The following is a 13,120-nucleotide window of genomic DNA, read 5'->3' as shown; positions in this document are numbered from 1 at the left end:
TATATATACGCGCACCATGCGATACACGCAAATATATATATAGTACACATATGATACATGCATGCATGCATCTTGGGTGACTATTTACTTGCTCTTGCTCTCATGGTAGTACAGGATCTGATGGGTTTATACAAATAATGCCGCACCCGCATGTGCAGGGAAGGGAAGGGAAGCGAAATGAATGTGACGATGATGATGGGTGGGTGGCTGGGTGTTGCTTGCTGCACCAAACCTCTCCGGGCACCCATAAATACCACGTCTCTCCCTCGTCCGTCTCCGCCGCCTCTCCGATCTACTCTGCAGCTAGCTATAGCTAGCTAGCTCTGTACGCCACCGGCCGGCCCGGTAGCAGCATTGTCGGAGGGGCTGGGCTGGTGGTGGCGCAGGCAGGCAGGCAGGTAGAAGAAGGAGATCCAACCAAGGGATCGGATAGGATAGGATAGGAGCTGGGATCGTCGTCGTCGGAACGAAGATGAGCAGCAAGGACGCTGTGTTGAACGCGTTCCTGAGCTGCTTCATGCACGTGGGCCTGGCGCTGGTGCTCCTCGTCTACCTCCCCGCCGCCTCCGTCCTCCGCCTCCTCGTCCGCCCCTTGTTGGCCAACAAGCAGGCCGAGGACCTCCGCGGCAAGGTCGTCCTCGTCACCGGCGCGTCATCCGGCATCGGCGAGGTCAGTCTGCTGCGCTGCAGTGCATGCATGCATGCATGCATATCTATGCATGTAGTACTATATGAATTAGACAAGTTAGTAGTTAAACAATATAATAATAGCACTGCTATCCGGATACGAATGGGGACGTATGTGGTGCAAAACCAGACAAACCATGCATGCAACTAAGACAAAAAAAAATAATTATAGAGGTAGATGAGAGGGTTGTTTTGAAAAAAAAAACGATATTTTTAAAAACACCAGATACGCATACTACAGTTCCTAGCTAGTACTCTGTCTCTGCATGACACGCACGATACCTAGCACAGTAAATAAATCTAATTATTATTTGCATCTGTGGCGACTGCGACGCGCACGCACACGCACCCAACTAATACTGCGGATCAAAATTAATGACGCGCCACAAGAGTACGAGTGGATGGATCCAACGCGTGTCGCTACCATCTCAGCATACGCACTAATCATGTTTTAGTTGGCTTCTCAACTCGTGATTCATCCGTGTTTGCATACTCTTTATTTATTTATTTTTAAAAAACCCACATTATTATCGTCCGCGCGCCTCGTATAGTTTTCTAGGCAAAGAATTGGAGATAGCACAGGCTCCTCCGATATATTAATTTCTTGCGGTTCCTCCGATATATTAATCCCCGGAAACCGATCGACGTCTCGAAACATACACTATTTCAGTACTGTACGTAGCTGGGATCCGCCTCCGACGCTTGAAAATTCTGCTCCTGTCCATTCACACATGTACACCAACTCATACTGTGTACTCATCCAAAATGGTTGCCTCAATTGATCGACTCCTATATCTTCGATAGATCTCCAGAAATAAAGTAAAGGCTACTAGCTGCTAGGGTTCACGATTGCCTCCTGTCCATTTCAGCACCTGGTGTACGAGTACGCGAGGAACGGCGCGTGCGTGGCGCTGGTGGCGCGGACGGAGGTGGCGCTGCGCGCCGTGGCCAAGGCGGCGCGCGACCTCGGCTCCCCCGACGTGCTGGTCGTGCCGGCCGACGTCACCAAGGTGGACGACGCCAAGCGCGCCGTCGACGAGACCCTCGCGCACTTCGGCAAACGTCGGTACACCGTACACATATATATAGAGCTCTACCATGCATATAATAATATATACCATGCAATATATACGCTTCTTTTTTATTTTTATTTGTAACCCAACAACTTCTAATCTAGATTTCAATGCTTATGATCTCTTATCATCGGAGTGATATTTCTCTTAGGATACTGTTTTATTCTCTTTTGGTCTTTTCTCTTTATTCATGTGTCACATCAACTTTTCTATCCTATATGATCTCTTAAGGTATTTAATTCCGATCCTTTTGATCTCCGATTCTAGTATAACCGAACATGCATTAAAGCTAGTATTTAGAAGCAAAATAAATAGTAAGAGCACCTCAGCATCTTCTCCAAACACGCCGTTTAGGGCTAGTTTCGAAGCCACAAATCCCGAAGGGATTGGAGAGATAGAATCCTCTTCTTATTCAATTTTGAATAAGAAGAGAATTTTAGTCACTCTCGGATTTGTGATTTCCAAACTAGCCCATACGTAAACAGTAATATATACGCGCTGGCCCGGAAGCATCGCGCCTGCGCTTTATTGCTGGCAGACCTGTTCGGCAGTATTTTATATGTGAGACAAGAAACAGCAGCTGCGCCTTTTCTCTACTGATAGTTTACTGTACAAAAACCGGCTTGTGGACATCCTCATACATTCTGTTGTTTTTTAAAGTAAACGATTGGTTCACTATTAGGGTGCTTGGTTTCAGGATGATTTCCTCCATTATCTATCTATTCCTTTGTAAAATATAATAGATTAATATATTGTAACCATCTTCCTCACACGCTTAATAGTTATTACTGCATACCCGCTGCAAGGAATATAATTATTCCATTAAATTTGAGAAATAAACTTATGAACCTCAGCTAGGATGGAGTGATTCCTTGACTCCAAACACACATCGATCCTAAATTATTGAGTTGAACAGAAGCAGCAGGAGACACTAGATGAAGCCTTATGCTACTAATATTATTGGCCGCACGCGTACGTCCATAATTACTTAAATCAATCAATCAATTGTTTTTTTTAAAGGAGGGACAAAAGACTTGCCGCTCCAACATATATTAGATTGGAGACGAATCAAAGGGAGAATACAAGACCTTAGCAACTGGTAAGAAGAAGAAAAGAAAAATAATAATAAAAACCACTAGCCAAGGCTAGACAAGACCTCAGCAACTAGCAAGATCCTTGACTGCAACAACAACTTGATCTACATTTCTATGCTGGCTTTGAAAAATTCTGTTATTTCTTTCCAACCATAAATTCCACCAAAATTGAATTAACAGACCGTCGAAACATCTTCTTGACTGTCTGCTGCAAAGGCTACGCAGATCCGTCCACCAATCATACAGAGATGTGGCACTATGAATCCCACTCAGGAAAGTAAGGTTGGCCCAAGACAAAACTTTGCTCCACACCTCTCTACTAAAGGGGCAATCCTTGCATAAGTGAAGAATTGTTTCTGGTGCTGAGTTGCAGAGACAACATATTGGATTGCAAGGCCAACCCCTTTTTTGAAGGTTATCGGCAGTCAGAATTCTCTTATGTAGCAGTGTCCAAGCGAAAAAATGGCATTTCGGTTCCGCTTTAGCTTTCCAAATGGGACAGAGTTTCATTTTACAATAGTTGGATGAGAATTGGATTTTGTAGGCACTGCTTGCACTGTACTGCCCATCTGTCGTCCATCTCCATGAAATGGTGTCCTCCAAACCGTTGAGCTCCTGCATGTTACCGATGGCCTGCCAAAGAGAGACGAACTCTCCTTGTTGATGCAACATATCTTAGGGTCTATTTATTAGAGCTGCAATTTTTATGCAGTCTATTTATTAGAGCTACAATTTTTATGCTTTTAACTCCAAAGCTGGCTTTTCTACTTGTGGTTTTTAGTTGTTGTTGGCTTTTGTTATTGACTTTTACAAAAAAAATAGCTTCTTAGCATATTAAAACCTAGAAAAGCTCATCAAAACATATTGTTTAGCTTTTAATTTATTTCCTTAGGAACCTCCTCTTTAAAAGTAAGCTCAACAATTAGTTTCTTTAATTCATTTTAGCTTTTGTCTTATGGCCAATAGAATCAAACAAAAAGCTAGAACAAACGGACCCTTGGTCGTAGACTCACAATATGGGTGTTTGTTTCAATTTAAAATTGGATTTTGTCCATCAGAATCAGCTTCTAGCAGCCAAACGTTTCGCTTCTCAACCCGTTTTATGAAAATCACTTTGATAAAAATCGTCTAAATCAACGTGAACACAGAATCCGCCGAGTCATCGCGATGGAAGAAATTTGTCACTTTCTAGATTCTAAACCCTATGGATCACATCATCTTCCTTCGCACGTAAGACCCATAATATTCATATTCTCCTCACGTTCTAGATGCTTGAGGAATCCATATTCTTAGAAAATCTCATTACAAAAAAACTAAACCAAATAGACTCAATATGTTGTCTCTTTTAATTTCCTTGTCCTTCTTTATCTGTAGTAGTGCCAAAGTCATACCTCATATATTTGGTGTGTCTTCAACACTACTACACGTAAGAAAGAAGATGTTAGTTTGGAATATCAAGTTGTGCCTATAAACGATATATTCGGTATTTAGGATCAGTGATACGAGCCTATGAGAGACAAGGATGTCGAACACGATCTTAGTCGTAGAATCAAAAGAAAATGGATGAAGTGGCATCAAACATCTGGATTTCTATATGACAAAAGAAGACTTGAGAAGATACAGTAAAGGAAACTTAAAAGTATGAATATATCTAAAGATTTAGCTTTAATTAGAAGTGAATGAAAAATAGATATCCATATAACTTATTGTAGCCTATCCTAACTTGTTAATACTGATTTTGCCGTCGTTGTTGCTCCTCACGAGAAGCTTGAAAGTTTAATTAGAACGAAGCCGGAGGTCATGCAATATGTATGGTACATAATTATTCGGTAACAAATTTAAACAGAGCTAGATTAATTTGTTCGACAACAAATTTAAACAGATCTAGATTAATTTTGCAAAGCTGTGAAATCTAATCGATAACGATAAGTATTGGGCGGTGGCTAACTATTATATAGCTAATTTTGCTAAAATTAGCTAATAGCTGAATTATTAGCTAAACTGTTTGGATGTCTTCGTTTAATTTTAGTAGGTAATTATTAGTGCATTCAAACACCCTTAAGCTAATCCATAAAATTTCCCGCACTCATATATACCAAACCTTAATGCATATACACGGTCTGTGTCACTGCTCGAGATGAGAGTAGGAGTAGCTGGTCCATGACCATGTGACAGCAAATGGCTTTCAGGTATATAGTGCATTGAATCAATATCATAGCAGCCAGTTTAATTAGAGCTACTTATTATTACAGATGGCAAGTCATGACTAGATAGCTCCTGTAGTTTAAAAGATTATTAACTATCAGCAAAAACAGCAGAACTAATAGGTGTAAATTAAATACTCTTGTCGTTGACCACCTACCCGTGGACTGTCCTTTGTCAGTCTAGTGGACACAAATGGACAAAACTCGTCATGAATACACTACAGTTAGCAAACATAATTGGCTAGTATATGTAGCTAGTTGCAACTATGTTTGATGGTGACGAAACAAAGCTGCCAAATCATGTCTCGCTATCAGCTTAGCTTATGACATTTATGTTTACTGTACAGTGGATTTAAAACTATCTCGATTCATACTTATGGCGATGATGCACTCAAATATATATATCAAATAGTACTGATTTCGAAGTATTTTTTTTTCGCACAGTGAATCATCTGGTGGCCAACGCGGGGATCTGGTCCAGCTGCTTTTTTGAGGAGATCACCAACATAACCGCCTTCCATAATGTGATGGTAAGATATGAACACGCGATGTAATAATCAAGAGTCCTGTTATATGTTGAAGCTTTGGCATATGAGAAAATAATAACAGATATGGCTATTTCTCCAAGAAGCCAAAAGGCAAAGAGTAGGATTTCCCCACGCTGAAAAAAGGACTGATAATATGCATGGTGCATTAATTATATTTTCATCACTTAGCCAGCATATGATATGTGTTCCCTCCAGTTAGTACGTACTGCTAATGGCCGGCCCAGTGCTTGCTTAGCTCTAGTGCCTACAACACTACAGACAGCAGCAAACAAATCAAATCAGCTAGCTCCCAAAATTCAAAAAAAAAATTAAAGCAACAATTCCCTTTTTCGTACGTGGCCACGAATAGCCGCGCGTGTACTGTTTTGATGGGCCAAACTTTTCTGCATTCTGATGAACACTCTGTTTGCGCTGCAGGACCTCAACTTCTGGGGTGCCGTGTACCCGACCTACTTCGCGCTGCCGTACCTCAAGGCCAGCCGGGGCAACATCGTCGTCACCGCCTCCGTCGCCGGCAGGGTCCCGACAGCCAGGATGAGCTTCTACAACGTAAGCTAGCAACGTACCAATTAAATCCTGTCATTTGGATATCAGGGGGTACGGTGAGCATCATAAATTCTGCTACCAATGTACATCACCAATAATTATGGATAGATAGATCATAGATATATAGATGAATCTGAAGATCTAGAACGATAATGTGATTCAGCTATAATTGTGGATATATAGATCATAGATATATAGATCATAGATATATATACATCACCAATTAATTTCTTTTGCCAGATCGACCATGCATATGGAATCCAAACTCAGATCAGATTTCGGATTTATTTAAACAATTGCGCAGGCAAGCAAAGGCGCCGTGATACGTTTCTACGAGACGCTAAGGGCCGAGCTGGGGTCGCACGTGCGCGTCACCATCCTCATGCCCGGCTACGTCGTCTCCAACCTCACCAAGGGCAGGGGCCTCCAGAAGGACGGCCGCGTCGGCGTCGACGAGGAGGCCCGCGACGTGAGCTCCATCATCTCCGTCCTTTTCTCCCCTGCATGCAGCAACGAAATGAAATGGACGTCGATCGAGGAGTGAACTAATTAACGTTTCGATCCCTGTGCGTACGTGCAGATCAACGTGGGGCCGATGCCGGTGGGCAAGACGGAGTCGCTGGCGGAGGTGGTGGTGGCGAGCGTGCGGCGCGGGGACTACTACGTGACGTGGCCCGGCTGGTACTGGCCCTTCCACATGGTCATGTGCGCCGCGCCGGAGCTGCTCGACTGGTTCTCCCGGGCCTTCTACGTCTCCAAGTCCGGCGGCCAGGACGGCGGCGCCGCGCTGAGTAAGAAGATCCTGGAGGCCGTCGGCGGGAAGAAGTTCCTCTACCCCCAGACCATCCGCTGCCAGCAGACCACCATGGGTGCCAGCTAACTACTGACTCGCTCAAGATGTTAGCCAGACATAAAGATACCACATTTTACATGTATAAACTCGCGCATGGTTGATGTGCTGTTGGATTAGCACGGCATGAGGATCAAAGGGCCGGCTGGGTGAAGTTGATGAAATGCTTTTATTCGTTTTCTTTCTTTCTTTTTTTTTCATTTTCTCTACCTTTAATTTCTCCCCTTTCCGTTTAAAAGTGATCAATGTGTGTATGATACGGATGTTTAGTCGTAGTTGGTTTGTACGCCCGTCATATTGGGGGCGTGTGCCAATTGCAAAATGGATGTATGTAAAAGACAGCATTTATTTGCTGATTTCAAACAGAACATTATATCACCTGGATGCCATGAAAATGGGCGTCCAAAAATTTCATATTCTTCTACTTGACTGACAAAGTATAGAAATTGAGAGTTTGACATATGATGACAATACTCGAATGTACTGTTTCGGTCTGATAGTCTGATGAGTGAAGCGCACTAGCAGAGAGATCAGAGAATGGAAAGGGACCACCTGGGCCAGGCAGCCTGCAGTAAACAGGCCCTGGAGCTCAAGCTTGTTGCCCTAGCCTAGACGCTCGTGTTGGGCCCCAATACGGAGCCCAACGACCGGCAGCCTTCATTTCTAAAACGTCTAAATTACTTCTCTTGCCTTACCTATGAATGATATCCATGTACCCCTTTAGTACTTCCTTCATCCTAAATTATAATTTGTTTGATTTTTTATATCAAGTTGGATCAGCTCATTTTATTCATTTTTTTAATAAAAAACAAAAAAACAAAGTCATACTTAAAGTATATTATATGCTAAACAATAATTATGAAATTTTTTAAATAAGACGAGTCGGTCCAACTTAGCATAAAAAGTCAAACAAATTGTAAATTAGAACGGATGGAGTATTTTTTTAAGTTTATTTTACATTTCCACCTATTTGAGCTAGTTCAATTTACTCCCTAACAAAAATTTATCTTTTTTTTATTTCTTTATGTATGAACTAAGTTTGTTCTTTTGTTGGTTAGTAGCTAAACACATAACTTAGCCAAGAAAAATAAATTATATATTTTTTTAGAATTGTTTTAGTAGGTGGTACAAAACTAGATGAGTTCTTTTAGGCTTAGGGTAGATCCCATCTTAAGATGGCGAAGCGCCTCTAAAGTTTTCATGCATTACACAGTTTTGTCCAAACATATTTCATTTCTAAGAGATAACCAGCAGCTAAGAAATTGTGAATTTTACTTCATTTCCCACGGAACTAAACTACTCTTTCCTCTTGTGATGCAAGTATTCTGATAGCGTGTTTTACATGAGGACCCACGTAAAATGGTACAAGTACAGAATCCTCAAAAAAAAAAAGAGGAACCAAAAGGAAAACAAATTCTGCAAACAAACGGTTCACCAATTGCCTACTGGCACCAGATAATCCTTCAAAGCCTTCACCTTCTTCTTGCTCCTTAGTTTCCGGAACGCGCCAGACTCGATCTGCCGGATTCTCTCCCTGCTCACACCCATGATGTTACCGATCTCCTGCAGGGTTCTTATCCGACCATCCTCGAGCCCAAACCTCAGAACAACAACTTGCTTCTCGCGAGTGGTGAGAGTATCTAGTGCCATGTGTACGTCCTTCTTCATGGACATTCTGTTGAGCATCTCTTCAGCTGTCTCAGCACTGGGATCAGCTGTGACCTCCTGAAAACCGAAGCCGGGTGCTACCTGAGCTCTCAGCTCTATGGGTAAATAAGAATCACAGTATGAGGTACAAGCATAGAATGGTCCATACCTGATATGTCATGTCGGTGGAACCAATTTTGCTATCAAGGGACACACTATATTTTGGGAGGTTTACTGCTGCCTCAACTCGTTTAATTGGAATACCAGTGTCCACTGCAATTTCTTCATTGGTGGGTCGTCTTCTAAGCTTACGGCGAAGTCGTTTTGTACACTCCTTTACACGGTAGCTTGCTTCAACCATGTGAGCCTAGTTACCAGAATTAATTAGTTTGGTTAACATATAGTATTCGAGATAACTGGTTCTGATGGATATAATATAGAAAAATATTTCATCCGTTGGAAACATAAATCCTAGTTGAGCATCAATAATCTATTCTTTCAAATTTTCTAACCTAGATATGGGTCACTTATGCATGACCAACCATGATCTACAGTTGGGGAGACAAAAGAGTGCAATAGTGCATCAAAACATTGATATCGGGAAAAGAACAGGATTTGGGTGGTGGGCATACAGGCAAGCGAAATATTTGGGATTGCTCTGAGACAGATTTACGCATTGCTTGTTTGATCCACCAGTGAGAATACGTAGAGAACCTAAAACCTTTTGATGAATCAAATTTTTCAGCTCCCCTTATAAGGCCCTGCATTCCTTCCTGTAACAAAAAACCTAAAAATAAAATGTCGATGCTAAATACGGCACAACACAAACCATTTTTCCAAAAAAAAACTATTAAATTGTATTACCTGAATAAGATCATAAAAGTCCATTCCAGGGCCTTCAAACTCTCTGGCAATAGAGATTACAAGTCTCACATTAGATGTTACCATTCTGTTCTTGCAATAAATACCATAATTCAAGCGCTTGCGCAAAGTTTTCTCATCAACTCCAGCTGCTGTTGCCCACTGCGAGAAGGTTGGCTGACCGCCATTGTACTCTATAAGCTCAGCTTGGATCGCCTCAAGCTTCAAAAGATCCTGCACCAGTTCAAGGTACGCAAGTTCTATAATTAACTCTGCAATACAAGATTGAAGGTACAATGTTTCCAAAATTAACTGTCAAACTGATGGTTTTATGTGTGAGTAGCAGCTTTCCAAACAACAACACCACATAAAATTCAGCTTCAGAATTGTGAAGAACTCACATTCTTTACTAATTATTTCTGGAACCTTTAAATTCCTATCATAAATTTTCAATACAACTGCAAGATCCAAAAGTCCTGGGCCATGCATGTCGAAAAACTAGGAAACAAAATCTCTTGCACATGAATAGATTTTTTTTTCCAAAATCATGTATCATGATTCTCTGTCCTCCATTTTTTGAACTCTTCATTAGAAATTGCAAACCAGAAATAAATTTTTTTTGCGTGATCAAAACAATTATCATATGCTCTTATGGATGGTTATAAAGCTTTAAATTCAGAATAATTCTGATCATAGAGCAATCAAACTAGTTTGTCCTATCATACTTCATAAACCCTCTTGTAAAAAAATGGTGGTTTTGTTCTGTACAGTCAAACTAATCAAATTAAGCGGCCCAAGATAGTATATGTAGCCAGAAATACTCGCAACATGGGAGGTCCACAAATCACAATGAATTAAGTCAATATTCTTGAGAGCTCGCGACGTAGAAGTAGCAAAAGGTAGCTGAATGTCATGGCCCAATTGGCAAGCATGGCAGAGAGTTTCACTAGCAGTAGAATGATGATTAGAAGTGATTGCAGAACTACTAGAAAGCTTAGACAAAGCGTCATGTCTAGTATGGCCAAGACATTGATGCCACAATGTAGTGGGGGCAGCAGCAACAAGGGCACAGGAGGATGAAGTAGGCACCAAAGGATGCAAGGTGTAGAGAGGTCTGAAGCTATTGCACCTGACAAGGTTACAGAAAAAACTTACAGAAGAAGCAAAGCAGAGGTACGGAAAAACAGAGTTAAGAGGATCGCAACCAGGGGAGGAACCCAGGCGACAGCCAACACTAAAGGCAGTAAACACTGGGATGCTTCCAGAATCCAGAAGGCTGATAGCAAACAGTAAATACAGCAGTAAAACATGGAGTTGAAAGATGAATAGGAAGCATTGCTAACAGTCCTGAGACCTTTTCTTTTCCATACATAGTTGTTCGGTTGTCTAGGTACTTATTGGAACACAATAAAATCTGACAAGGTAACTTCTGAGCTGAGAAGATTCATTAGTACACACACAAATTGAAAGATAATGTCGAGTTGTAATAATATAGTGTTACCTGAATACCTTCTGAGAATTCAACCTCTTCCTTGGCTGTAAGAAGTCTCCTACCGGTCATCTTCCACAACGAACCTAAAGGATTCATACTAGACGAGGAACCCTTGGACCGCTTCTTCTTTGAGGATAATGCAACCTTTTGTGAAGCATGGAGGGTTGTGCTAGCTTTTATTGCTGCTCTAGTTCTCCTAGCTTTTCTCTCAGATTGACGAGCAGATTTCACAGCTATGTTCTCAGTATACTGTGCATAAGCATCTAATTCATCTTCAGCATCCATGATACCATAAGAGTCCAGATACTCCATCAAAGGATTATTAGCATACATGTCAGGACTGCTCGATCGCATCTCTGTGCGAAGGATTTCATTTGCCAAGTAGTTGTCCACACACTTTTTTGGTCTAATTACCGGCTGATGGTTGTTTCTTTGTACTATCTGAACAACTTCTTGGGCAGCTTCGGCAGCTGCTCTGGCAAGAGCAACAGCCTCTGCGGCTGCCGCTGCTACTACCGCCTCTTCATTTAGAAGTGCTTCTGATGCCAGAGTTGCCTCAAAGTTTCTCTGACATACATTACATAGTAAAGGTGAACAAATATTGCGATGTTCTACATTATAATATGCTGTTAAGGAATTTCTCACACTACAAGCAATGCTCGAAAGGCAGCAGCCTTCAACAAGAAAAGAAAAGGGCTTATAGAAGCTATAAGGAACATGATTGTGTTTGCCTTATATAATGACTAAATATCATCCTTCCTTCTAGAAGCTTAAAACTTTTGCTTTATTTCTTTTTCTTCCAATTATGATAGAGGAATACTCTAACAATTCAATGAAGCAAAACTGAAATTGCCAATGATTGTCCCCACAGATCAAAATTCGTCCTGCTGATTTGGTAAAAAAAATGTTGTCTTCCAAGTAGGAAATCAGTAACAGACATGACTTGTACAAAGTTGCTTCTTATTCAATGTTCCTACATTTTTAACAGTGGACTTTAGCACTTGATATGCTAGATTTTTTTTACCATAAATAGCCTGCAGCTGCAATTACTAGCCGCTCCCATCAATTGGCCCTGAACTCATTTTGATGTGCCCACATGATCATAGATAGGTTCATGGCATTGTTTGGATTAATGTACTCGTATCTGTTGATCATCAACATGTCGAACAAAGGAGTGGACTAAGTCTCCCAATTTGTCACATGTTAAACTAAACGCAAAGAAAAAACACAGCATCAAAAACGGGCAAGGACAGTACAGCAAATGCAATTCGGAAGACAATCCAGCAGAGACAACAGAGCAGAGGGGGGGGGGGGGCCACCTGAATCGCCGGAGCCGCGTAAGCGAGCCTCAGCTGCGCCGCGCTGCCGTTGGTGCGGTCCTCGACGACAGCGGCGGAGGTGACGGCGCAGTGGACGCGGAGCGCGGAGCACCTGGAGTAGGACGAGGACGAGGACGAGGAAGGCATGTGGGCGGCGGCCGACGGCGCCCACTTGAACTGCGGCGCCAGGCACGCCATCGGGGAGCCAGGGCTGGCTGCTTGCTCGCCTCACCTGGGTGCCGCCTCCATTGCTGCCGGGAGGAAAGAGAGGTGGAGGTCGAGCGAGGCGACGGTGGGGATGAAATTCAGGTTTGTTCTAGCCTCTCTGGATAAGGGGAGCTCAGGCTCAGTCAGAGAGCAGAACTCAGACCTGCCTGCTCAGGCGCGACCCGGAGTGAGAGTTAGTGGGCCGAATTCTGGGCCGGGCCATGGTAGGAAAAAAAACACCCTTCAACTCTCTCTTTGTTTGGTGCCTAGAGTAAGGTGGTATTTTATTTTATAATATAAGTATGTCTGGTGGCGGCTAAAATGATCAAGAACGTAAAAATACTTTCAAAAATATTTTAGGTGATGTAACAATCGTAGAAATAACTTTGGTCATTGCACTTGAAGTTCACACGAGAAGAGGAAGGAGGCACTATCCTCATTACAGAAAGGGTACTTAGAGAGATCTGCAAACTATGTATCTCACACTAGACATATACAGTGTGGTTGGTATCGAATGCTACGAGTAATAGCTAGTTTCATAAACTAGCTATTGGAGAGGCATTGATGTATTTATTTGGTGCCAAGTATCCGC

The 13,120-nt window shown here is 42.2% G+C and overlaps 2 protein-coding genes across 2 annotated transcripts; one reads left to right on the top strand and one right to left on the bottom strand.

The window, feature by feature from the left end:
- Nucleotides 1-209: 209 nt before the first annotated feature.
- On the top strand, nucleotides 210-7,418 carry LOC100273792 (cis-2,3-dihydrobiphenyl-2,3-diol dehydrogenase). Its single transcript, XM_023302335.2, has 6 exons — nucleotides 210-670; nucleotides 1,557-1,749; nucleotides 5,503-5,588; nucleotides 6,024-6,155; nucleotides 6,457-6,621; nucleotides 6,733-7,418. The coding sequence occupies exons 1-6, from the start codon at nucleotides 473-475 to the stop codon at nucleotides 7,030-7,032; spliced, it is 1,074 nt and encodes a 357-aa protein (XP_023158103.1). The 5' UTR covers nucleotides 210-472; the 3' UTR covers nucleotides 7,033-7,418.
- Nucleotides 7,419-8,264: 846 nt separating this feature from the next.
- On the bottom strand, nucleotides 8,265-12,622 carry LOC541716 (sigma factor SIG2A). The gene is given in 6 exon segments (NM_001111453.1): nucleotides 8,265-8,727; nucleotides 8,819-9,016; nucleotides 9,282-9,422; nucleotides 9,514-9,744; nucleotides 11,012-11,569; nucleotides 12,322-12,622. Coding segments are annotated over 6 exon segments (1,620 nt in total). The 5' UTR covers nucleotides 12,520-12,622; the 3' UTR covers nucleotides 8,265-8,433.
- Between the last annotated feature and the right edge of the window lie 498 nt (nucleotides 12,623-13,120).

The sequence above is a fragment of the Zea mays genome, chromosome 4 (assembly GCF_902167145.1).
Source record: "Zea mays cultivar B73 chromosome 4, Zm-B73-REFERENCE-NAM-5.0, whole genome shotgun sequence".
NCBI lineage: Eukaryota > Viridiplantae > Streptophyta > Magnoliopsida > Poales > Poaceae > Zea > Zea mays.
This window is presented reverse-complemented; position numbering and strand designations above follow the sequence as displayed.

Excerpts from the sequence above, each read along its gene's own strand:
- LOC100273792 (XM_023302335.2), top strand. The coding sequence starts at position 473 with ATGAGCAGCAAGGACGCTGTGTTGAACGCGTTCCTGAGCTGCTTCATG. Across the intron at positions 1,750-5,502 it reads CCTCGCGCACTTCGGCAAAC|TGAATCATCTGGTGGCCAAC; the intron begins GTCGGTACACCG and ends TTTTTCGCACAG. Across the intron at positions 5,589-6,023 it reads CCGCCTTCCATAATGTGATG|GACCTCAACTTCTGGGGTGC; the intron begins GTAAGATATGAA and ends TTTGCGCTGCAG.